The 26,971-nt window shown below is 42.3% G+C and overlaps 1 protein-coding gene across 3 annotated transcripts in view; it reads right to left on the bottom strand.

Moving 5' to 3' along the window:
- Window positions 1-26,971, bottom strand: part of SMG6 (SMG6 nonsense mediated mRNA decay factor) — a 279,430-nt gene that overhangs the window by 185,471 nt on the left and 66,988 nt on the right. For all 3 annotated transcript variants that reach the window (XM_053568504.1, XM_053568503.1, XM_053568502.1), the window contains exon 10: window positions 21,006-21,151. In XM_053568504.1, coding sequence (XP_053424479.1) covers window positions 21,006-21,151 — 146 coding nt within the window. The remainder of the gene's footprint in view (window positions 1-21,005; window positions 21,152-26,971) is intronic.

Here is a 26,971-nt window from a genome sequence, read left to right as displayed (position 1 = left end):
TCTGGAGGAGCTCAAAATTCTAGGCATCAGCTTCAGTGGAAAAGGGAAATGTGCCACAGATGGAGCTGTGGAGGCCGATCTACCAGGCCTCTCAGTGCTGGGCCTTGATGCCTCAGCCAGCTTCAAACAGTCGGGTGCAGGGCGGGAAGACCTTGGTGCAAGTTTGCTGAGTTCCAGGCCATCATTCTTGAGGGTGTAATAACCATGGGCTGTAGCACACATGTTGAGGGATGAGGGAAAAAAATAAACAGAGAGACAAAAGAATGAGGATGCACTGCCAATTTCAATTGTGCAGCTTTTATTTTTAAATGCTTATCAAGCTGAGAGAGAGCAGAGTTCTTGGAAAACAAGGTTTCCTTTTTTCCAATGCCAGTGTAAAACACCCTCAAGGACGGGCACTGCACAGGCTGTAACAACAAGGAACGTGGCTCTGCATCCTCCCAGCAACACAGTCCACCATGGGTCTCACGCTGCTCTGATTTCAGCTCAGCCGAGAACTTGAAATAATAGGCCCACTGCCTCTGGTAAAAACTGCTCTTTTAAAATTTTTTATTAATCTCCAAACTGGCTGTGTTAGAATTACAGCCCATTACCCACCAACTCTCTTCACTAATAAAATAAATTTGTAAAAGGCCTAATTACTACTTTTACTGAACCACACTGCTTGGGGATCAAGTACAGGAAGCTAAAGGCTCACCAGTTGTCATCTAAGGGATGATGGGGAAGGGATGGGGGACCTAGAGCAGTGGTTTTCAACCTTCCTAATACTGCAATGTACTTTCATTGTTAAAAAGGGGTCGCAACCCACAGGTTGAGAACCGCTAACCTAGAGTCACTAGAAAGAATATAAATCTAGTGACAAGCCTCAGAGCCCATGCCCAAAAGAAACAAAAGGTCAATAACCCTGTTTTTTGTTCTGAACAGCTCCATGAGGATGCATGCCATCATGGCACTTTGGGAGGCCTGTCACGAGTTACACAGGCTTATGCTGCCCACGCCCCAACTCAGCAGAAAAGAGAACTGCAGTCCAAGACAGATGGATCCTGCCCGGACTCTCAGCAGAGCCTGGAGTCTGACCAGTAAGGAAACAACTAATCTTCCCACCCATCCCACTCTACCCCCATCCCAATCCAAGCCCCCAAAGAGGAAAAGCAAACAACAACAGGAGCAACCAATTGCACAAGAGCAGCATCAGGAAGGTAAGGCAACTGCAAGAACTTCTGGCTATGCCCTGAACCTCATCCCAGAACACTGATTACAAAGCTGGAAATGTTACTCACACACTGAGCCAGTCAGCCCCTCACCATAGCTGGTTCTGAGAAGTCTGACTAGAGACCAACAGTCAACTCTGGCACACTCATTTATTTATTGTAAAAGGTGTATATTAAACAAACTAGTCCAATCCTTAAACAAAAAGCAAGGGCAAAATGTGACTGTCATTCTTAATTGTCCATGCAGAATCCTCCTAGGCAAATCCCATGTGTCTCTTGGACTTTGACAAATATTATTTTTTCTCCAGAGAACATGAAAAATCAACCATCGCTAAAGTATCTCTCTTATAAAGAAACCCGATAAGAAAAGCTGCTATGGCAGGTGAGTTAAACCAGTGAAGGACACCCCTTTTGGGGGTGATGAGATTAGAACACAGTATTTCACTGAGGCACAGGGGTGTGCAGTTACTTTCCGCATGCCACGTGTCTAACCCTAAAGAGCCGAGGAATGCTCTCAATGGGAAAAACAAACGCTGTGATACCAAAGCCACAACTCCATGGGCCCCTGGAGCCTCTCAAACTAAGCTGCCAGCTAGGGAGCTAACACTAGCTTTGGATAAAACACAGCTCTGGTACAGTAATTAATTTTTTTCTTAACTAGGATTACATTAATTTTCAAGGACTAATGGAGTCCAGCTGTAATGTGAAGAGTGACTGCTGATACATAAAGGCGCTTGTGTGTACAACATTATAAACACACACACACACATACAGACCTATAAAAAGGATCCACTATAACAGGATATTTTTAGTTTCTACAATGCTGCACTAAAAATACAGCCCCAGCTGATACATCACGGCAGAACTATTCTCTCTCTGTCCCTTCAGGAACAGTTTAAAACATTTATTTTTGTTTCCTTTTGCAATGGTCAGAGTAGAGAGAGAAAATAGCAACTCATTGATAAGAGGAAACGAGAGAGACATGAAAAATTGAAAACTACCTAAAAACTCATGGAGAGGTTTATTTTATTAGTTCTTAATAAATATCTTGCAGATTTCCTCAGGAAATACACCAGATCACATGTAAAATAGTTTGATACTGATGTCAACTGCATCAGCATATGAAGTCTATTAGGGTGAAGCCGCAGCAGGGTGATCAGCGTGCTGAAAAACTCCACAGTACTTGGGGAGGGGGGGGTATCTCACGGCCTTCCAAATTCTTCGAGAGGTAAAAAAGTCAGCCAAGACGCAGAGAGAGAGAAAGAGAGAAAAAAAGATCCCACATCCTGCTTTCAGCTGCCAGCAATGTGAAGTGCCCAGAGATTAATTCTACGTCTGGCCTGGAAATGTGACTTTAAAGCATGAGGGAGAGGAGGTGGGGGGTTGGGGGGCTGAGGAGGAAAGAGAAGGGCAGGCTAACCGAGGCTGGCAGCAGGCCACCAACCCCCTCCCAAGCCATGTTTCAATGTAGACAGAAGTAAACCCCAATAGACAGCAGCGCCTCAGCCTGCCAGGGCCTTACACCAGCTGCAGCGCATCTCGCTTTCTCCACTCAGCCCCAAGTGCAGATGTTCCCTACAGCATCACTTCCGCTAGACTCTCTTTTAAAGAAATAGCACACACATGTGGTGGTATTTCCACCCCTTCACAACAGGGTTCTGTGCCTTGAGGGGCCTCAAGCAAGGTGGAAACTCTGATGGCAGGTACCACTAAAGCTAAATGAGCTGTTCCAGTCTCCCGTGGAATGGGCTAAAGAGCATTAGCTAATTAATAGCAATGTCTTTATAAATTTGTCTTCCTATTGCTTTCAGAGAGAGGAGTCTCCATAGTTTGTGGCTAAGAAAAAAGTAGGCTGATTTTAATTCTGGTTTCTCAAAGCAGTCTACTGTAGCTTTACCATCTCAAAGGGATACTGATGACTTTATCACCATAGAAGTCTTAGAGAATTTTTCTTTCTTTTTTAATGAAACAGGGTCTCACTCTGTCACCCAGGCTGGAGTACAGTGGCTCGATCATAGCACACTGAACCTCAAATGCCTGGGCCTAAGCAATCTACCTGCCTTACTAAGCCTTAGCTGGGACTATAGGTGCATACTACCACACCCAGCTAATTATTTTTTAAGCCAAATTTAGCAGTGGGGGGATTCTTTATTTTTTTGTAGAGACGGGGTCTTCCTCTTTTGCTCAGGCTGGTCTTAAACTCCTAGCTTCATGGAACCCTCCTACTACAGCCTCCCAAAGTGCTGGGATCACAGGCATGCACAACTGCACCTGGCTTTAAAGAATTTAAAAAAAAATACAATTCCAGGGCGGCGCCTGTGGCTCAAGGAGTAGGGCGCCGGTCCCATATGCTGGAGGTGGCGGGTTCAAACCTAGCCCTGGCCAAAAACCAAAAAAAAAAAAAAAAAAATACAATTTCAATACATTAATATTTTGCCAGGCACAATTACTTAGTTATGAGAAAGACATACTTTTTGGTTTTTTTTTTTAATTAACAATCTGGCATTTGACTAGTCTTTAAAAAAAAAAATTAACCATCTATTTTTGCTTTTTTCTTTTTTGGGTCTCACTACATTGCCCAGGTTGGTCTTGACCTCCTGTCTTCAACTGATCCTCTGACCTTGGCCTCCCAAAATGGTGGGATAACAGGTGTGAACCACCATGCCCAGCCAACAACCTGGTATTTTCTTATTTGCCTAAACTCATTTTATATACTCCCAAAGCCTAGTAAATCAATCAATCATTATTGATTATGAACTTAATTATTATTTTTTTAAGAGATGGGGTCTTGCTCTGTCACCCAGGCTGGAGTGCAGTGGCCCCAATCATAGCTCACTGCAACCTGGAACTCCTGAGCTCAAGAGATCCTACTGTCTCAGCTCCCTGAGTGGGAGGAACTACAGGTACTGCCACCATGCATGGCTAATGATTATGTACCGAATTATGAAGTCAGCTTTGAACACTCTTAGAAATGTGATAAAATGTCATAAAGTCTATCCCCCATGGATACCACACTCCAGTTGAGGGATCTATGCATTTTGTGAAGCTAAAATAATTGCATTTTCAAGAATAGCTAAATAGCTTTGGCGCCTGTGGCTCAAGCTAAGGCGCCAGCCACATACACCTGAGCTGGCGGGTTGGAATCCAGCCCAGGCCCACCAAACAACAATGACGGCTGCAACTAAAAAATGGCCAGGCCTTGTGGCGAGCACCTGTAGTCCCAGCTACTTGGGAGGCAGAGGCAAGAGAATCGCTTGAGCCCAGGAGCTGGAGGTTGCTGTGAGCTATGATGTCACAGCACTCTACCCAGGGTAATAGCTTGAGGCTGTGTCTCAAAAGAAAAAAAAAAAAAAAAAACCTAGCTAAATAATCTCTATTTGATCTATCAGGTTGTTTTTTTCTGGAATGAAAGAAGAGTTTAGAAGAATGAGCAATGTTAAAAGCAAACAAGATGGCTGGTAAACCTTCAAAACCAAAGTTGCTTCTTCTGAAATTCAAGCTCAAGAGAGGAAACAGAACCTTCCCTTATGGGAAGAAGAGAAATAATGGCAAACATACTATGGTGGGAGGGTTCAATTCAATAAACATTTACTAAATGTCTTCTATGCACAAGGTACTAGATGTAGGAACAAGTTTAGAAGTGAATAAGTAATTTGCATGATATGCCAAGTAAAACTTCATGTATCTCTTTTTGCCAGGCATAGTGGGTAACACCTGTAATCCTAGCACTCTGAGAGACCAAGGCAGGAGGACTGCTTGAGCTTTTAAGTTGGAAACCAGCCTGAGGAAGAGTGAGACCTCATCTCTACTAAAAGTAGAAAAAACAAATTAGCCAGGGGTTGCGGTAGGCACTTGCAGTCCCAGCTACTCAGGAGGCTGAGGCAGGAGGATAACTTGAATACAGGAGGCTGAGGTTGCTGTGAGCTAAGCTGACATCATGGCGTTCTAGCCTGGGGCAATAGAGCGAGACTGTCTCAAAAATAAAAAAATCTCTTTGGGTAGAGTGTTGTGGCATCACAGCTCACAGCAACCTCAAACTCCTGGGCCCAAACGATTTTTTTGTCTCAGCCTCCCAAGTAGCTGAGACTACAGGCGTCCGCCACAACACCCAGCTATTTTTTTGCCCAGGCTGGATTTGAACCTGCCAGCTCCGGTGTATGTGGCTGGCGCCTTAGCCGCCTGAGCTACAGGTGCCAAACCATCACTATAATTTTTAAAAATGTTTTTTATTGGGCGGCGCCTGTGGCTCAGCGGGTAGGGCGCCGGTCCCATATGCCGGAGGTGGCGGGTTCAAACCCAGCCCCGGCCAAATTAAAAAAAAAAAAAAAATGTTTTTTATTACTAAAATATTGTGATCATTATAGAAAACCATAAAATTACTGGGAAAATATGGTTAAGTTCTGATGAATATCTGTCAAAATTCATATATGTATGTGCTATTTTACCAAAATATGATTAATTGCAAAGTTCATAACCATGAGGCCACATGGCCTTCAGAGAAAGGAGAGATCGCATTTTGGGGAGCTGACTTTCCCCTTCTTCCATGAGTTAACCACCCAGTAAACAGAAAAGTCATGGCCTGACTCTCCAGACCCGGCAGGATACATCTGTTCCACCCATATACCTCTCTTTGAGCTCCTTAAAGCAACAAAACTTCCAAAACATTTTATTACCCTCTACCATCCTCCTGCACGTTATTCAGAGCCCAAAACAGCCAAGTACTCCCATTTACTACACACATAGCAGAAATGCTGCCTTCAGCCACATTCAACAGTGCTTCTAAAGCCAATGAAAAGGATGTTATGGGTAACATCTCTATTGAAATGTCTTGCCAAGTATGGTACCATAAGGTGATGCTCCATGAACCCCTATCCCTACCACAACAGCCTACTCCTTTGCTATTTAACTCAATAAATCGTTTAATCCATGACTGTTTACTCCAAAATAGAGATGTACATGTCCCACAACATTCTGTTACAACACAGATGATTCGCTCGTTAGTGAAAAATGGGATAACCACAAATAACAACCGTATTCCTTCTCCCCTGAAATGGCAAGTCAACAAGACCTCTCACCTATATACCTACCTATCTCAACCTTCCAAGCTTGAGCTTTCCCAATTGGTAAGTTTTTATGTGAGGTGAGGAGAAAAATTTAACCCTGACAATGTAGTCCATAACAACTCCAACCCTATCTCACCCAAAGTAATACATAAAAATGGGCTGACTCCTTGTTAGGAACTTTTATATCTCACACAAAACATAATATGTTCCTCTATTTCTTAATTCAGCATGTAGGGCTCCTTCACACTTCTCACCAACTGCATAAAATTATCCAACAACAGGGTTAGAATTTCCCTCCAGCTGATGGAAATGAAAATACATTTGCAGAACTAGATAGAAACTTCTCTAGCAAAAAAGCCTTTTTAAGCTTAAGAGCAATGAAAATTAGAGGAAGAGAATGACACACTTAATTATAAAACTTTAAAACTTTTGGCTTGGTGCCTGTGGCTCGAGTGGCTAAGGAGCCAACTACATATGCCTGAGCTGGTGGGTTCAAATCCAGCCTGGGCCCGCCAAACAACTATGACAGCTGCAACCAAAAAATAGCCAGGTGTTGTGACGGGCAGCTGCAATCCAAGCTACTTGGGAGATGGAGGCAGGAGAATCACTTGAGCCCAGGAATTGGAGGTTGCTGTGAGCTGTGATGCCACGGTACTCTACCCAGGATAACAGCTTGAGGCTCTGTCTCAAAAAAAAATTTTTTTTTAACTTTTATACATTAAAAAAACATAAACATCTTTTTTAAGGCTGCATAATATTCCATAGTGTACATATACCACAATTTATTAATCCATTCATGGGTCGATGGGCACTTGGGCTTCTTCCATGACTTAGCAATTATGAATTCAGCTGCAATAAACATTCTGGTGTGAATTGCAATAAACATTCTGGTGTGAATATCTTTGTTATAAAGACCTTATCTCTTTTATGTTTACATGGATGGAGCTGGAACATATTCTTCCTAGCAAAGTATCTCAAGAATGGAAGAAAAAGTATCCAATGTACTCATCCCTACTATGAAACCCATTTATAAGCACCCACACTTCCATATGAATGCTATAACCCAACTACAGCCCAAGATGAAGGGGAAAGAAGAGGGAGAGGGGAGGGAAGGGGAAGATGAGTGGAGGGAGGGTAATTGGTGGGACCACACCTATGGTGCATTTTACAAGGGTACATGTTAAATCTACTAAGTGTAGAATATAAATGTCTTAACACAATAACTAAGAAAATGCAGTGAAGGCTACGTTAATCAGTTTGATGAAAGTATTTCAAATTGTATATAAAACCAGCACGTTGAACCCCATAAGTGCATTAATGTACACAGCTATGATTTAATTAAAAAACCACAAACATAATAAAAACCAAACACAAATAAGAAATTACCAATGAATATAGCAAGGAATTACTATATATACTATCTATAAAGCTGAAATAAACTGATAAGACAGGCTGCAATAGAAAAATGAGCACAGAGGAAGACTACACAGAACTTTAAATGGTTAATAAAACAAAGGAGAAAAATGCCCATTCTCACTAGCAATCAAAGAATTGCTATTTAAAACAGGATAGGTTGGAAGACAGTTTGACAATTTCTTTTTTTTTTTTTTTTTTTGGTTTTTGGCTGGGGCTAGGTTTGAACCCGCCACCTCCAGCATATGGGACCGGCGCCCTACTCCTTGAGCCACAGGCGCCGCCCTTTTTTTTTGTTGTTGAGTTTGACAATTTCTTATAAAACTAAAGATTGGCAGCAGCTTTATTCATAACTGCCAATACTTGGAAGCAACCAAGACATCCTTGAATAGGTGAATGGACAAATAAACCATAGACAATGGAATATTAATTCAGTGCTAAAAAGAAACAAGCTATCAAGTCATGAAAAGACACAGAGGAACCTTAAATGCATATTCCTAAGAAAGAAGTCAACCTAAAAAGGATATATGATTCCAAATCACAGTATGGAAAAAGCAAAACTACAGAGATAGTAACAGTGGTTGTCAGGGGCAAAAGGGAGGGAAGGATGAATAGGCAAAGCACAGATTTTTAGGGCAGTGAAACTAATCTGATACTATAATGGCAGATAAATGTCATTATACATTTGTCAAAACCTATACAGTACACAACAATGAGTGAACCTGAACATGAAGTATTCAGTTTGAGTGATAATGTGTTAATATAGGTTCACTGTAAGTAATAAATGTACCACTCTGGTATGATCTTGATAGTGAAGTTGTGTGTTTGGGGGGAGGGAGGCACGTGGGAATTTTCTGTATGTGTCATTCAATTTTGCTGTGAACCTAAAACTGCTCTAAAATATAAATCTGGGTTCAGAGCCTGAAGCTTAGCAAGTAGGGCACAGGCCACATACACCAAGGCTGGTGAGTTCAAGCCCAGCCCAGGCTTGCTAAACCAAACAAAAAATAGCCAGGCATTGTGGTGGGCGCCTGTAGTCCAAGCTACTCAGGAAGCTGAGGCAAGAGAATTGCTTAAGCCCAAGAGTTTGGGGTTGCTGTGAGCGGTGACGCCATAGCACTCTACCGAGGGCGACATAGTAAGACTCTGTCTCCAAAAACAAACAAAAATACATATATAAATCCTAGTTTTTTAAAGGGACAGGTTTTCTTCTATCATTCATCAACAAACATGAAGACCTACAATGGGCCAAGGACTTACGAAAATTTAAAATAGGCTGTGTGTGGTGGCTCACACCTGCAATTCCAGCCCTTTGGGATACTGAGGCAAGAGAATATCTTGAGGCCAGGAGTTTCAGGTTACAGCAAGACATGACTGCACCACTGCATTCCAACCTAGGCAATAGAGAAAAACCCTGTCTCTTAAAAAGAAGAAAAGAAAAAAGCCTGATGGACGGTAGGTGGTTGCCAGGCATTCTCAAATACTACTGATAAGAGTATACTGGTACAGCTTCTTTCTTTTTTTTTTCTTTCTTTTCTTTTTTTTTTTTTTTGAGACAAGAGTCTCACTTTGTCACCCTCGGTAGAGTACTGTGACATCACAGCTCACAGCAACCTCAAACTCTTGGGCTTAGGCAATTCTCTTGCCTCAGCCTTCAAAGTAGCTGAAAGTAGCTGAGACTACAGGTGCCCACCACTACACCCGTCTATTTCTTCTGCTTGTTTTTGAGAGGGGTCTTGCTCTTGCTCAGGCTGGTCTTAAACTCCTGAGCTCAAGCAATCCACCCCGCCCCCTCGGCTTCCCAAGTGCTGGGATTATATGCATGAGCCATGGCACCCAGCCTTTATTTTTTTCTTTTAAGACTGACTCACTCTGTTACCCAGGCTAGAGTGCAGTGGCATCTTCTTACTTCACTACAACCTCAAATTCCTGGGGCTCAAGAGATCCTTCTGCCTCCTCCTCCCAAGTAGCTGGAATTACAGACATGCGCCACCACACTCAGCTAATTTTTCCTAATTTTTTTTTTTTTTTTTGTAGAGACAGAGTCTCACTTTATGGCCCTCCGTAGAGTGCCGTGGCCTCACCCAGCTCACAGCAACCTCCAACTCCTGGGCCCAAGCAATTCTCTTGCCTCAGCCTCCCGAGTAGCTGGGACTACAGGCGCCCGCCACAACGCCCGGCTATTTTTTTTTTTTTGGTTGCAGTTTGGCCGGGGCTGGGTTTGAACCCGCCACCTTCCGTATATGGGGCCGGCGCCCTACCGACTGAGCTACAGGCGCCGCCCCAATTTTTCCTAATTTTTGTAGAGACAGAGGTCAGTCATGTTCTTGCTCAGGCTGGTCTTGAATTCCTGACCTCCCAGAATGCTAGGATTATAGTTGTGAGCCACCACGCCCAGCCATGGTACAGCTCCTTAAGCAAGTAACCTAGCATTATATCTCAAAAAAAAAAAACAAAACTCAAAAGACTTCAAACCCCAACAACCAAGCTCTAAAAATATATTCTAATAAAATAATATGAAACACAGGCAAAAATTGTACATATAAAGATGTCAAATACAGCATTATACTACAAACATGGGGGGAAATGTCCAAATGCAGAGTAATGATTAAATGAATGTTAACATATTAATATGAGAACATTATTCATCTATTATAAATGTTTACAAAGAATTTTATGACTCTGAATATGATAAGTGGAAATATTTTATATTCAGCATATTTTCAACTGTACAAAAAAACCTTACATTTTTATACATAATATAGTAAGGAATGTCATTGCCAGGAAGTTGGGTTTCTATTTTCTTCTCTTTTTAGTACTCTCAACAAAACCCAAACTGTTAAATCTTTCTTAAAAAATTGCTTAATTTACCTAAACAGGACCAGAGTTACTCTAATAAGGTAAGAGTAAAAAATATGGTAAATGAGTAGAAAAGGAGAAATTTTAAAAGTATTTCTGGGAAGGAAGAAAGGACAGAGAGTAAAAGATGAAAGATTTAAGAGATCAGAAAGGATAAAACTTGTGCTATTCTAAAGAAATTTTGCTTTCAAAGCCCCAAAAATAGTGACTCCAGGAGTAACAATAAATACTAAAGCACATTAACATATTTTAATGTAATGTCAGGATGTAAAATATGCTTTGGAAATTATACTTTCAGGAAAAATGCCTTAACAAAAAACAAGGAAAGACAAATCATGAACAATAATAACTCAGTTAACAGATGTCCCTGGCCTTGCCATTCAACCTACATGGCCCAGAGTGACTTTCTGACAAATTGTTCTTAGACTTAACTCAATTCAACACATATTTATTGAGATCTTACAAGGGGCCAGGTACTATTGTAAAGACACACAATACACCAGTGACTAAAACAAGTTAAAGATCCCTACTGACAGGGAAATTGCATTCTTATGGAGGAGTAGGAGAGAAATAAAAATATGCATAATAAGTAAATGATCCAATTTTTAGAAAATAAGTGAACAGGACGAGAAAATTAAGAGTGCAGGGTGGGAGTAGTGTACAGCAGTGTTAAACAGATAGTTGGGGAAGGCCTCACTGAGCTAACATGAAGGAAAGACTTATAGGATGTAAAGTATTCACCAGGCAATGGCTGGACCCAGAACATCCTAAATAGAGAAATCAGCTAATGCCAAAGGCTTGATGATGGGAGAATCCCTTTAAGAAGGGCAGTGTGGCTGAAGCAAAGTAAGCCAGGGGGAGAGGAGTAGCGAATGAGGTCAGAGAGAGGCAATATGGGGGGAGGGAGCAGGAGGAGAGGTCTATACAGGAAGGTCTTGTAAATACTGTGGCTTTTACTGACTGAAATGGGAAGCCAATGGAACAGATATGTGTGTGTGTGTGTGTGTGTACAAGAAAAACCACTTAGGAGTTTTGAGACTTTCTGGACTTTCTTTCCCTGTTTAAAAAGATGTTTTATCTATAAGGACTATTCAGGGCCATGGTTGCAAACAGGGTTTTTCTCTTCCAATGAGGAATCTTGAAGAATGTGTCAATGGCCTGCAATTGTGTCCTCAGCAAGCATCTCAAAAATAATGATTACCAAATATTTCCCTCTGCTCATTGCCCTGACATGAGTTCTGGGCATCACCCTCTCTCAGGGGAGGTGAAAAGAGGTTATGCAGAACAGACAATGATAACAAGATGACGTCACAGGTGTGCCTCAAAGAAGCCCCCAGTGAGTTCAGCTCATAACCACTCTACAATGATTTACTCTACCCTGCCAACGCCAGCTGGAGAAGAGATGAAGAAAGCTGACACAGCCATAAGCCCTGGGCAGGCACTGTAAGATCTTTCTCCCTCCAGTCCCCTGCCAGCCCCACCCCTCTTTCAACCTGATCCTTGCCTCAGAAGCCAAAGTGTGAACAGCACGTGTCCGGATTTCAGAAACCTGCCCAGCAGTTGGAAACTCCCTGCAGCGTGTCAATTGCTGCATCTGCTGTTGGCACTTAGGTCAAGTGATCACACGGGCATTTTCTGAACATAAACTTCAAGACAGAAATCTTATATCTGAACCTGGGACTAAACAAGCCAAAACGCTCTTATTACAGTAAATACATTCCTAAATATATGACAACCTGCCTTCTGAAAAGGAAACTGAGACATACAAGCAAACCAAACAGCTCTAAGAACAGCAGTAGTCAAGAACAAAAGCACAGAGTACCCTGACTAATGGAAAAGATTTTAAGGGCCAACAGAGTTCACCAGATATATAATGTAATGTAGCTGAAACAGGAGAGCACTCTTATCCAGATCTCTAGCTCACGCCCTCTTGGCAATAAATGGCTCTTATCCCTTCCCCTACAGCCTCCCTATCCCATCCCTCCCCTCTCCGTTTACCTTTCCTTCCCACCCAGTTAGCCCTCTGCGTAAGTAGTCTCTATACCAAACACTTCCTGAAAACATGAAAAAATGTGAGCCTAATAGCAGGATGCTATTAGGAGCCCCAAGATTAGGCTATAAGTGGGCGGAAGCTGGAAAAAGAACTAAAATAACATTTGGAAGAATGACCTATGTGCCCTTGCCACCCTGGATATAGGTGCCCTATATCCTGGTCATACTGCTCACAGGTAAAGCTTTTTAAAAAAAAAAAAAAAAAGAAAGCCTGAATCTGAAGGTAGAAAAAAGAAATCACAGCATTACCACTAGTAATGTGACAGTCAAACTAGATGCCTAGATCCACTCTCCCCAATGAAATAACTAATTATCCTAGAAAAGGTATTTTTAAATTTTTTTTAGAGACAGAGTCTCATTGCGTTGCCCTCGGTAGAGTGCCGTAGCATCACAGCTCATAGCAAACTCCAGCTCTTAAGCTTAGGCAATTCTCTTGCCTCAGCCTCCCTAGTAGCTGGGACTACAGGCCCCTGCCACAATGCCCAGCTTTTTTTTTGGCAGTTTTGGTTGGGGCCTGGTTTGAACCCACCACCCTTGGTATATGGGGCTAGCACCCTACTCACAGAGCCACAGGCGTCGCCCTTAAATTTTTTTTTTTTTTTTTGTAGAGACAGAGTTTCACTTTATGGCCCTCGGTAGAGTGCCGTGGCCTCACACAGCTCACAGCAACCTCCAACTCCTGGGCTTAAGCGGTTCTCCTGCCTCAGCCTCCCAAGTAGCGCCCTTAAATATTTTTTTAAAAAAAGCATTCATGGGGCGGCGCCTGTGGCTCAGTAAGTAGGGCGCTGGCCCCATATGCCAAGGGTGGTGGGTTCAGGCCCAGCCCCGGCCAAACTGCAACAAAAAAATAGCTGGGCGTTGTGGCGGGCGCCTGTAGTCCCAGCTGCTCGGGAGGCTGAGGCAAGAGAATCACGTAAGCCCAAGAGTTAGAGGTTGCTGTGAGCCGTGTGACGCCACAGCACTCTACCCGAGGGCAGTACAGTGAGACTCTGTCTCTACAGAAAAAAAAAAGCATTCATGAGGGCAGCATCTGTGGCTCAAGAAGTAGGGTGCCAGCCCCATATGCTGGGGACGGCAGGTTCAAACCCGGCCCTGGCCAAAAAATGCAAAAAAAAAAGTAAAAAATAAAAAGCATTCATGAGCTAGTAAAATAAAATTGAATCCCTCTGGCTAGGGATTGAGTAAAGATGGGAACCTAGACAGATAAGTGTGGCAATATAGCCAGCCTTTACCTACAAACACTTGCCACTTAATAAACTTGAGCTTTGATTCCCAAGGTTTCACAGGATACAGCCAACATAAGAGGTAGCCCACCACAAGGCTATGTACAAAGCATACCATTTCAGCTTATAGAGTCTCTAACTATGTTTAATATATTTTAGAGAAATAAAAGATAAGCTCACATATACGTTCAGTAAACAAGAAAACAGTAAAGAAGGCCAAGTACAAGAGGTCATGCCTATTATCTAGCACTCTGGGAGGCTGAGGCAGGTGGATTGCTTGAGCTCAGGAGTTTGAGGCCAGCCTGAGCAAGAGTGAGACCCTATCTCTATTAAAAATAGAAAAACTATCCAGATGTTGTGGCAGGTGCCTATAGTCCCAGCTACTCAGGAGGCTGAAGCAAGAAGGACCACTTGAGCCCTGGAGTTTGAGGTTGCTGCAAGCTATGATGATACCATGGCACTCTTCCTAGGGCAGCTGAGTGAGATTCTATCTCAAAAAGGAAAAGAAAGAAAAGAGAAAATTATAAAGAAAGTCAAAACCAATTTGATTAAAAAAAAATCTGGAAATAAAACATATTACAAATAAGGGCGGCACCTGTGGCTCAGTGAGTAGGGTGCTGGCCCCATATACTGAGGATGGTGGGTTCAAACCCAGCCCCGGCTGAACTGCAACAAAAAATAGCCGGACATTGTGGTGGGCGCCTGTAGTCCCAGCTACTTGGGAGGCTGAGGCAAGAGAATTGCCTAAGCCCAGGAGTTGGAGGTTGCTGTGAGCTGTGACGCCACGGCACTATACCTAGGGCGATAAAGTGAGACTCTGTCTCTAAAAAATATATATATATTACAAATAAAATTTAAAACTCATGCAAGTCCCTCCCCCAGCCATCCCTGCAACCAGATGCAGCAATATCTGTTCTGTCTTGTTTTTTCTTGTATCTCCCTTCCCCTTCCTTTTTTTCCTTTCCTCCTCAAAAGAAAAAAAAAAAAAAACTTAATGGGACATATTTAATAGCAGGTTAGATATGGCTAAGGAAAGGTTAAGAGTTAAGGATATTATCCAGAATGTATTAAAAAAATGAGTCAGAAATATGAAAGAGAGGTTTAAGAGAAATCAAAGACAAAACAAGTTTAACTTATATCTATGTTGTGCTGCTGTTGTCATCACTGGTAACATAATAGACGACTACGGTTTTCCCCAGATCAATATTTGTTGGTTATGGTCTAGGTGTGGTGGCTTATTCCTATAATCCCAGTACTTTGGGAGGACTGCTTGAGAGGAGGAGTTTGAGACCAGTTTGGGCAATATAACAAGACCTATTTCCATAAAAAATAGAAAAATTAGCCATGCATAGTGGCATGTGCCTGTAGTCCCAGCTACCTGGCAAGAGTATCACTTGAGCCCAGGAGTTTGAGGTTGCAGTAAGCTATGACTGTACTACTCACTGCACTCCATCCTAGGTCTAGGAGTAAGACACTGCCTCTTTAAAAAAAAAAGCTGGTTAGGGTCCAAAGTGCAACCTGCCCTATAATACACTTGCTTTCCCTCTATATTCAATACATAGTGTGTATCTGGCCTGCACCCTAACCCCTACCCTCAAGCTATACATTTAGAATTTTACTCCTCAGAAAAGCTCAAAAAAGATAGCTAAAAGACCCAAAATTACCCCCAAATAATGTTTCTGTTTTAGGATAAGTCTATCCTAGGGCAAAAAAAAAAAAGAAAAAAAAATCAAATTGAGAAGCTATAAGATGGCAACAGAAATAAAATACATAGTTCACATTAACCACTGGGCAACAATGGGATATTACACTTCTACACTCCATACGAAAGCAACCATGGACACAAAACCACATTGCTAATAATTGGGGCAAAACCGAAGACCATTTCTTCAGTTAATATAAGAAGGTTAGGTTTGGCACCCATAGCTCAGTAGGTAGGGCGCCAGCCACATATACAGAGGCTGGTGGGTTAGAGCCCAGCCCAGACCTGCTAAAACGACAAGGACAACTCCAACCAAAAAATAGCCGGGCATTATGGCAGGAGCCACAGCTACTTAGGAGGCTGAGGCAAGAGAATCACTTAAGCCTGAGAGTTTGAGGTTGCTGTGAGCTGTGATGCCACAGCACTCTACTGAGGGCGACATAGTGAGACTCTGTCTCCAAAAAAAAAAAAAAATATATATATATATATATATGTATGAAGGTTAATTTTATTGATATGACTGACTTTTCTCATTTCCTTAGCTTTTCATAACTGTTTGTCCTTCCTTAGCCTAAAATAATAAATTAATTCAGAAAATAAGGACCCTGGACCTTACAGCTGGAAAGACAAGATAGATCCCCTGACATACACATTTCTTTTAACTTTTTCTTCTTTTCCAGGGATCTACAGCTAGATCGAAAAATTTATAGTAAGCAGCCTGTTGATAGCTGTATCTCCTCCACAGGAAGCTAGGGCAAACTTAAAGATGCATTGGTCTTTTAGCCTACCGTCCAAAGCCTAACTTAATCTGATATTTGAATCTAATTCTCACAAAACTCACTGGGCAGGCTAGTACTCTCTCTTTGCTGATTTACTCTAACCTGAGCTGTCCTGAAAATGAAAGGTCAGGCAGTACTGATTACTTGTAGAAATCTACCCATGGATCCTTGTGAGGAAAAAACACCAAGGGTTTCTACTACCAGATATATAGAAGGAGGAATAAAAGGGACAGTTTATACAGCTACTAAACTCAAGTCTAACCCCTTATGAAAGGTGGATTTCCTGTACAACTGTTCTGACAAGTGGAGGATTAGGCACTTCATACATTCTGCTTGGGTAAGAGACTCCAACAGAAGTGAATCCCCACAGGGGAGCAAACAGCTTTTCTGAAGGTCTCTGAGATTGTTGTATACTGGAAGACAAAAAGTTCTGCTTGTGAACTTAACTCAAGTAGAGTCAACTCCCATCACAACAATGGCATGAAGCATCCTAAATTGCTATTTAAAGCTATCAGGCCAATATGGACAGCAGTAGCTCTCTATCCCTCTGGAGACTCACAGATGGCACTACCTCTATCTCCCATAATTCAGGATTACTAACATCATGGAAAAAAGCATAAATGATAATGAAAGAAATGTTGAGTCTAGCTCTACCTCAATCCCATTCCCTAAATGTTCCCTAAGAACAGGCAATACCAACAGCACACACAAGAAGTGTCTCTTGGGTGCCCTCTTGCTGCCACCAGAGCTTTTCCAGAAAGCTGAAATGGAGGTATGCTCTATGAAACTGGCAGAAAAGTAAAAGAGTAGAAAAAAGAGGGGCCAGGGCACAGAAAAGGGAAGTTATTTTAGTGGTGGCCAATGAGTAACATCCAATGATTTATAGGAGGTATAATCCAATAATACAGTAAAATAAAACAGTGTGTGCCTGAGATGGTTTTGATTCCAGGAATTATAAAACATTTTTTTTAAAAAGAGAGAACAAGAAGGGGAAAGAAAATGGAAGAGGAAGGTGGGGGGAGCAGATTGGAGTGAATTGGGCACAGATGGGGGACACAGGGGGGTTTCAGTGATGCCCTACCACAAATGTTGCTTCAATTTTTTCTCTTCAAGAAACATGAGTTTTATTTCCTTAAATTACAGAATTTTTTAAAAATTAAAATTCTTAGAGTGCTTGTGGTTTAGATCAACAGCTCACCCTCCAGAATCACATCAGCCAGTCACATGGCTCCTGGAGTATTAAATACTAAGACATGTGGAAAAGGCCCTTTCTCCTTGTAGGCTCAGGAATGACTTAGAGAGATTACCAATTGTGACATCACTCTGGGAACCACCTATCTCACCACCAGCTTTGGACATGAGCCAGGTAAGGAATATACAGCTCAATGAGAACTGGTTTTCCCAGAACTATGGCTTTCTTTGCCTACATCCTCAACAAATACTGACTCCCTAATAAATACCAGGCACTGTACCAGAGTCCCCAGTTATCCCTGTCCCGTTCCTTAAATTTATCTATCCCCAGCCACCTCACTATGGAGTATTAGGATTCTAGACTTTTTGTGGCCCCACTAAAGCAGGATTTTGCATAGGACCCATATGAGAGGAGGAGATAAAGGTCTTGTCACCAATACACCCAAACCCATGAGTTTTAAGATCACTGCTGAGACGTGAAAGTTTAGTTGCACATAACTCAACCTATTTCCCCTTATGGGAAGGTGAGGCAAATCTGACCTCACAACCTCCATGAGCAAAGGGACGGAAAACCACAACCTAGGGAAAGGGGAAAGATGGCTTTCTCTTACCACCATTTAAGCTTTTCCTTCATTTGCCTTCTGCAGTTGGCACATTTGAAAACTAATCAAAGTTAGCAACGATATGATTTCTGTCTCTGGACTATTGATATAGAACAAAAAGAATAGTTATACAAGGGTAGCACCAAACACAAAAAACGAATAATTCATACAACAGTAGAGACATCAACAAAGAACATACTTTTTAAGTAAGGAAATCCCTGTTTTTCTCCAAATCATACTTCTTAGGTACTGGATCTGTGGCTCAGGTACAGAATGAAAGGATATGGACTGCCTTGTGGGCTATAAGATCACCTCTGCTTCAGGCTGGAATGCCCCGTTTCCACAGAGTCCAGGAACTGACATATGTAAACACCCACCCAGAAGAACATGTCCAAGAAGGAATGGAAAGAAAAATGATGGCCCAGATGTTCTGTAATTTGCAGTGATTGCCAAATCACCACAGACCCTAAGCACCTGGTAGGGCCAGGCAGCATCAGGCCCCTGCTTCCTGGTTTCAGGCAGCCAGGGACCCACAGCCAGGTGGTGACTCTGACAGCATGCAGACTGGCCTGGAGAGAAACCTTTCGAAGGGCACCAGCTGATGGGACTTGAGAGCTGAACATGCAGGGCTGATTTATCACTTCCTTACTCATAAAAATGTGATTCAAACTGCTGCTGATTAGTGAAGGATTTAAATCTTTACCCTCTCCCCAACCCCCTTCCCTTTCCACCCCCGACACAGATGCTGCTTCTCAGCCACAACACCCCCTTCTTGCCACTGTCCATGCAAGCATAGCATAGGGGCCCAGAGAAGATGACTCATGTGCTGGGAAATGGAAAAGTGCATCTTCCCACCAACCAGCCCTGCTGAGTGCTCTGCTCACCCCTCTCCCAATAGCAGCCCACACAGTGGGGTCTGGATGGCCGCCTCAGCTGCACACCGGGTACTTGGCAGCATGTCCACAGAGCTCTCTGTCCTAGTTGAGTGTTATATCCTGTGGCCTGGGCCATTTTTCTCTGAAACACCCTGGAGCCTCTGGCCTCTTCAGTTCTTAGTTTTCTTGGCCCTAACTGCCTCATGGAGGTAAGATTCACAGGATAAGGCCAGCAATAAGAAGTAGGGTCTCAAGTACTGGCTTGCACATGTCTTTCCTGGCTAGAAGGTCCTCGTTATGACTAGTCATGGAAAAGACCTATTTCTTTCTTCTCTGTACTCCTCATTTCACCTTCCTTTCACCCACAGTTTCTTAACCTTTGCTTAACAGCTACAAGAAAAGGACTCACTGGTAGCCTCTGAAAAGGCCAAGGTATTCCCTTTAAAGAAAGATGTTTCACAGGTAAGAGCTACAGTCTTTACCATTCACATCTACAGAAGCCACAGGCCAAGTTGATGCTGAAACAATACTTTGGGAGAGGCTGCAGCTCTGTGACAGGCCGCTCACTGAACTCTGTGGGTTGTTTTTAGAGGGAGGTAGAAAAATGAGTCCAGTGAACTTCCTACTTGATATCAGAATGTCCCTCCCCTTTGGACTTTAAGTATTCACCAGCATAACACTTCACAAACTTTATTTCCTCTTTCCTGGAAACCAGCACTGCCTTTTAGGACTCCAAGTTTCCTCTGAGCAATTTAAACGAATAGCCATCTCAGGAATAATTAGCCAAGTTCAAAAAGGCCCGAGTCTCTGCATCTTGCCTTCTGCTATGAATTCTAAATGCCGCAGCAGGCAGCATGAAAGGAAGTAATCCTCTAAGATTCAATTTTGATTGAAAACCCAGGCAGACTAGGAGAAGACAGTGCAGTGTCCCAGGAAGGGCCATGTTTCGAGGGAAAGTGTGGCATACTCATTTATCAGGGAAGAAACTTCCCCACCACCAGCAAGCTGAAGCAAGCCCTCAAGTACAAATGAGAAAGGAAATAAATCAACTTCAGGTTAAGAGAAAACACTAAAAGAAGATACAACAAGAGAACCAGCAACACTCTGTCCAGAAACACCAGATTTGTTTCACAGCAGAGTCTCTATGGGGCAGTTCCCACTTCCTGGCATTTTAGATAATAACCTTCTTGCCCTGAGACTAAACACTCTCTGTCAATGCTCTGAAATGATTCCTTGGCAGCATGGACCAAATCTCCATTGCAAACAAACACAGCAAATAATGTTGCCTCCATGCTACATATTCCATCAAGTCAAACCACATCACCCTTCCCTAAGCGGGATAGAGGGAAGGGCAGGGATCCTGGTAACATTCTTGGACTCTGACCTGATCATCAGAACATTTAAAACCCAGCCAATCTTCCCTCCCCCACCCCCCTTCCTCTCTGCCAAAAAAGCCCCAAAGAGTGTTCAGAAAAACATTTCAGAATGCACACCAGTATACTAGCCAAATTCTGGGCCTGGTGGCTTTTGTGCTTCCAGATTTGAGTCACCAAAGCTCATCAATTCTCTGTTCTTACTCCCTGGCAGGCTCCCACAAGGGATATCCCACAGGGAACTAGACTTTTCCATATTCAACAAACAGGGTACATGAGTCCAGAAACAGTTACTCCCAATCCCTGCCAAGCTTATGGTCTCTGCAATGAAACATTTCAGCAATGCCTCTCCCTTGGGAGAGGCTCTGGGTCTGCAGCCTCCAAGAGGCCTTCCTGCTGCCTTTAGCATGGCCAGATGTGCAATAGCGTCTCTGCATTTGCAAATTAAGGTCTATACCCATGATTCCTTCCTTTCACCCCACCCAAGCACTAGAAAGTTATCTAGGTACCAGACAGTAAACTCACTGAGAAGCAATGGTGAAGAGGGTACTGCGTGTGCATGTTTTGCAAGTGGTGGAGTGAAGTGGGGGTAGTGGAATTTGTAGCAAAGAAAAGAAACCAAATTAATCTCTGTCTAAATGAAGAAAGTGGATGTTTCTTACCTTTTAACTGAGAGTTATGTACAGCAAACATGTTGATGGTCATAAGCTGCAGCATGCGAGTGCTTCCAATAGGAGAGGGGCTATGCTGCAGCAACACATGAAACTCCTTGAGGACCTTCTCAGCCACTGCAGGGAATGTCTCCATCCTGCAAATACAGCAAGCCCATCAGTGATGCACATCCCCAAGAGCACTTGGTACACACACACACACACTCTCTCTCTCTCTCTCTCTCTCAAAGCAGACAACTAACAACCAGCGCCAAAGACACTTCTTTGCTACTTTCACAAAGCTCCCTGGTATCCTGCAATTTTGAACGCATTTGAAAGAAAGTAAAGTTTTCAGGGTTCAGTGGTGGAAACAACTCAATGCTTAAATAAGTCACTATGAGTTATTACCCTTTGGTATGCTATTTCCTAACCCCTGGCAATAACTGGATTCAAGCTGATATCAAAGTCTCTCCACGAAACCATCACTTTTTCTATATAGTGAACAAATTTCCTTTAAGCTCTAAAACCTACACAGTCCCAAAACTGTCTGGTATGAAACTATATTCTATAAAAAAAAGTTACATGAATCTAAAATTCTTTTACTCAAGGGTTTATTTCAGGAAACCAGACATAGTTCTGCTATTGTCTTCTTAGGTACCACTACACTAATTGTTTCACTTAAGGATCCCAGATTCCCCCTCTAAGAATCCCTAGACCTAGGGCCCCCATGATCTGTTTCAGTCTTTCCTGTGTTACCGTGCTCCTCCCTCTCAAAGCCTCTGCTCATCAGGGTCTGTATGTTTTCAGGCCGGTAGAAATATAATGCCCTGGCCAACGGCCACTCCCAATACAGGAAGAGCCTGTAATGTAGGGAGGCAGAAATCCAGCCAGTGACCTAGGGCTCCTAAGGAGAGGTCATTCAAACCACTGCTTGCCAAATGTGGCCATTGGATCCCAAACAGTGGTGCATGCCTGAAGCTCCTTTGGCAATAGGAACAAACCACAGCTAAAGTCCTCCAAAATAAAAAGCAAGTTCAAACTTGATGCTAGGGAGAGAAACCAAGCCCATGGGCCTTAGGGCCATGCTGAACAATTCGTGGTCAGTTAAGTATCTTTTATCCATCTCCGCAGTCCCCCAAATAAATACAGTGCTTGTGGCACACTTTAGAGCTAGGGACAGCTCTAGGCTGGACTAATAAATAACTTCTGGAAGGTCACATGGAAGGTAATTCTCGAAAGAAACAAAACAGGCCAGGCTTACACCTAAGCACTTTAAGGGGCCAAGACAGGAGGATTACTTGACCCTAGGAGTTTTGAGATCAGCCTGGGCAATATTAGACCTCATTTCTTCAAAAAATAAAATATCAGCCAGATGTAGTAGAGTGCACCTGTAGTCCCAAATACTCAGGATGCTGAGGCAGGAGGACTGCTTGAGCCCAGAAGCTGGAGGTTACAATGAGTTATGATGACACCACTGCACTCCAGCCCAGGAAAGAGATCGAGACCTTGTCTCAAAAAAGAAAGATACAGAACAGTTTCAAGTCCTAGAGAAAGGTGCTTCTAAAATCACCCAAAACGCCTTTCCCTAGTGAGCAGTCCCCAGATTAGAAAACTCCAGAGTTGGATGGCGCCTGTGGTTCAGTGAGTAGGGCGCTGGCCCCATACACCAAGGGTGGCGGGTTCGTACCCAGCCCCCCGGACAAACTGCAAAAAAGAAAAAAAAGAAAGAAAAGAAAAGAAAACTCCAGAGTTTTCTGGAACCTTGGAAATCTTCATTCCTTGCCCATTGATGGCAACTCCTAATACTGACCCTCTGGTGTCCAGAAGTCATGCCACAGCTATGGGTCAATTACAGTGTACATTCCAGTTCCCTTTTCTGCTGAGCTGTCCCATTGTTATGGTACAAAACATGCCATGCATTTTCTTTTATCTTCCATGTGCCATTTCAAGTCCCCCCACCCCCAAAACAAAACAAAACTCTTTTTCTCCCCCTAAAAAGTTTCAGAGCCGTTAAAACTCTTGGTAAATTTGGAATGGCAGAGAGTGATACGTCTGGGGCTGGATTGGTTCCATTTTTCCCCATGGGCTATAACAAAGGTTTCATTTTAAATCCTGACACTGTGCAGTACTCTTTCTGGTCAGAGGTGGGGAGGGGGACTAGCACTTCTCATTATGAGAATAGCGGAGTGCACTCTGCTTGAAAAGCAGCCACACTGGGCAAGTTTCAGAGCCATGTGTCTCCGTGTTGAAAGGCAGCAGAGAGCCAGCACAGAATGACAGGACAGAAGTGTCATGTGGGACAGTCTTGCTTCGAAGCTGTGTCTGTGGCAGCTTCTTCCCTGGGGTAGGAATTGAAACAAATCCATTAACAATCTCTAGATCAGACTGAAATCCTGAATGACCACCAGGCCAGACAGGTCAGAAGTCCACATTTTCTTTTTTTAAATGTTTTTTAAAATCCTCCCTTTGCCTTTCAACTAGTTCAACGTGATTTAAACAAAATGAAAAAATCAAATGCATACGGATCTAAGACAGAGTAACTTCAACTGTGAGGTAAGGTGATCATGAGGGAAGGTAAATCTACTCAAAATCAGCTTTGTTAAGCAATAACTGAGGGAAGCACAGATAAGAGTCTTCCTCAGGGGTTAATAATGAAGTTTCTGGTTCCCAGTTTTATAGCCAAAATAGTGTCTGATTCTGGCCCCGTAAATAGTTTTATGTCTTTCTCTTTGAGAAATAATCTTTGGTCCACCCCACATTACAGACAGAAAATTATACTTACATATGGTCACAAAAGTATGTAAATATAGCAAAAAGACCTAGAAGAACATATATAACTTGATGTCTAATATTATTCCTTTGGAGAGCACATGGGTTGAGGAGACTTACAAGAAATTTTAGCTGGGCAGCGCCTGTGGCTCAAGGAGTAGGGCGCCAGTCCCATATGCCGGAGGTGACGGGTTCAAACCCAGCCCCAGCCACAAAAAAAAAAAAAAAGAAATTTTAGCCTTAGCTTTAACATTATACTTCTATAAGAATTCATAGATATTATTTATGTAATAATTATAAAATTTTAGCCAAGAAGAAGAAACTGCAGTAGCAATAGTATAGGAAGAGGAAAAGAGAACAGCAAAAAATTGGAAACAACCTAAAATGCTCAACAATAAATGATTAAGATGGTACATCCATACAACTGAATATTAGTTTGTAAAGCTCCATTTTTTAAAAATAAGGGAGAAAGGTCAATGTATACCAAGGAAAAATAGTTTTAGAACAATTTAATACGATCCCTTTCTCACACATCTGTAAAAAAAAAAAAAAAAAGAATGAAAATGTTAATGGCTGATAGCTATCTCTAGGTAGTAAGAATATAGGTAATTTTTAGGGCGGCGCCTGTGGCTCAGTCGGTAGGGCGCCGGCCCCATATACCGAGGGTGGCGGGTTCAAACCCGGCCCCGGCCAAACTGCAAAACCAAAAAATAGCCGGGCGTTGTGGCGGGCGCCTATAGTCCCAGCTACTCGGGAGGCTGAGGCAAGAGAATCGCTTAAGCCCAGGAGTTGGAGGTTGCTGTGAGCTGTGTGAGGCCACGGCACTCTACCGAGGGCCATAAAGTGAGACTCTGTCTCTACAAAAAAAAAAAAAAAAAGAATATAGGTAATTTTTTATTTTTTCTTCACTGAATTTTTTAAATCTTTTACAATGAACCTTGTATAGTAAGAAAAAAGTTTCCCCCATAATGAATAATTCTTTCTTTAAGATTTAAAAATATTTGTTAATTTTAAATATAAATCAAGACACAAACATTTTTAAGCATTCAAAGTCCAAAATAAATATATCAGTCTTTGAGTTCCAAGAGACTTTGAAGCTGTGCAAATAGCATGACTAGGCAAGCAAGTAAAAACTGAAGTGGTAACTTTAACCATGGCAATAACGGGAAGCAAAATTATTCTATTTGACACAAATTAAGAGTCTGCAGTGGTCCCTCTCAGTGGAGTGCAAGTACAGGTGTGATCTGCTTCTCACCAAGAAAGCATCTGTCAGGAGCCATACGGCACCATTGACTAATTCTTCTCCCTGAGTCTGAGAGGACTGTGTCCTTATTTTTTAAAACCTTAAAAGATACACTCATTTTCAGGATGTGTTTTACTGACTTAAGTGTCTGCAAAGTGTTCTCTAGAGCCACCTTGTCTCATTTGAATGGCAGTTTCAAGAAACCAATCTTTCAGACAACACTGGGACCTCAACCCAGCAGTGACTCAGACAGTGACTAATGGGGCAGGACTCAGATGCTAAGGGACACAGCTGACCTAGACAACATTCTCCTCAGAAACAATCAGACTTCCTAACTTTACTCAACTTTTTAATTTTTAAAAACTGAACAAGATAGGTGCAACCCAGGAGCAGAAAACAAAAGAAGAAGAAAGACAAAGAAAAAAGAAAAAAAGAGAAAAGAAAAGAAAAAAACCCAAAAAACTAAGATGTATGACAGGGTGAAGATGAGTGAAAAAAATCATAGTGCTTCAGAACATAAGGACTGGACTGGACCTCAAGAGATCATCTACTTAAACCACTGATAGGGAAACTAAAGCCCACAGAAGCTTTGGCTTGTTTATTCTTAAGGTCCTACAACTAGTTAAGTGGTGAAAAGCAAACTCTTTTTGGCACTTCTTTTTTTTTTTTTTTTTGCAGTTTTGGCCGGGGCTAGGTTTGAACCCACCACCTCCGGCATATGGGGCCAGCGCCCCATTCCTTTGAGCCACAGGTGCCACCCTAAAGCTCTAAACTTCTTGTCAATTGATGCTGAGAGTAAGAAGACTTGTCTCACATACAGCAGGCATTCAAGTATATACTGATGTGATGTGGAGTACAGAGAAGACCAAGCCTAGCAGAGCAGCAGTAGGGTTTTTCTTAAAAAGCAGGCAGGATAGTGACGTGCCTTCAGCTGCTCCCCATTACAATCTCCTCACTCTTAATTCGTTTTCAACGCCTCCCACATTTCACATCTTCTTGGTAATTAGGCAATAGTCCATGATGATGTGTGTGGCTTGGGCTCACTGTTTTTCTAGTCTTGCAGACTTCTACAATATTTTTCCTCCCCCCAACAGAAATGTTATTGCTGTTTCTGCCTTCCAGAATAAATACAGAGCTCAATTTTCTTTTACCTCTAGGAGAGCATAAGAGACTCACCAAGGGAGTAAAGTGCCTGCAATTGACATACATTTCCTCACTGAAAACTACCATGACTCATTTTTTATAAAGGTAAAACTGGACTGGCCTTGTCTTTTTGACAATAAAGTATGTTATATGCAGGAATGGAAGCGATATAGTAAAAAAATCTAGAACACCGTAAATCACCTTAGACAAATGAGATAATCTATTCCTTTTTAAAGGACTCCAAAGAAGAAAATTCTCACCTATCTTCCCTCAGTGAAATTTTCTTATACATAACCCAAATTTCTCCAGATACAACATAGATCTATTTTCCATCCTCCAGTAAAAAATCAAGACTATTGGGCTATCACTCTTTTATATTTAAATACAGGGCATCCAACAGCTGTCTCTAAATAAGTATTTTTTACATTAATTTTTTTGTTTTAAGAGACAGAGTCTCACTTTATTGCCCTCAGTAGAGTGCCTACTCTTGCCTCAGCCTCCTGAGGAGCTGGGACTACAGGTGCCTGTCACGACGCCCGGCTATTTTTTGTTGCAGTTTGGCCGGGGCCAGGTTTGAACCTGCCATCCTCAGTGTATAGGGCTGGTGCCCTACCCACTGAGCCACAGGCGCCACGCATACACTAATTTCCTTAAGATTGATATTCCTCCTAGATCTCATTTTCTGGCTTCTTAGTCATTAATGTGGTTCTTTCTCAAACTTCTTCCAAAAGAAGTCTAATATGCATGTTTTAAATATGTCTAAATATGCAAATTTTAAAAGTGGAGAAAATAACAATTTAAGTAATACTTAACCTGATAAAAC

Source organism: Nycticebus coucang, chromosome 18 (assembly GCF_027406575.1).
Source record: "Nycticebus coucang isolate mNycCou1 chromosome 18, mNycCou1.pri, whole genome shotgun sequence".
NCBI classification, from domain to species: Eukaryota; Metazoa; Chordata; class Mammalia; order Primates; family Lorisidae; genus Nycticebus; species Nycticebus coucang.
The sequence above is the reverse complement of the archived record's forward strand: the minus strand, read 5'-3'. Positions and strand labels throughout refer to the sequence as shown.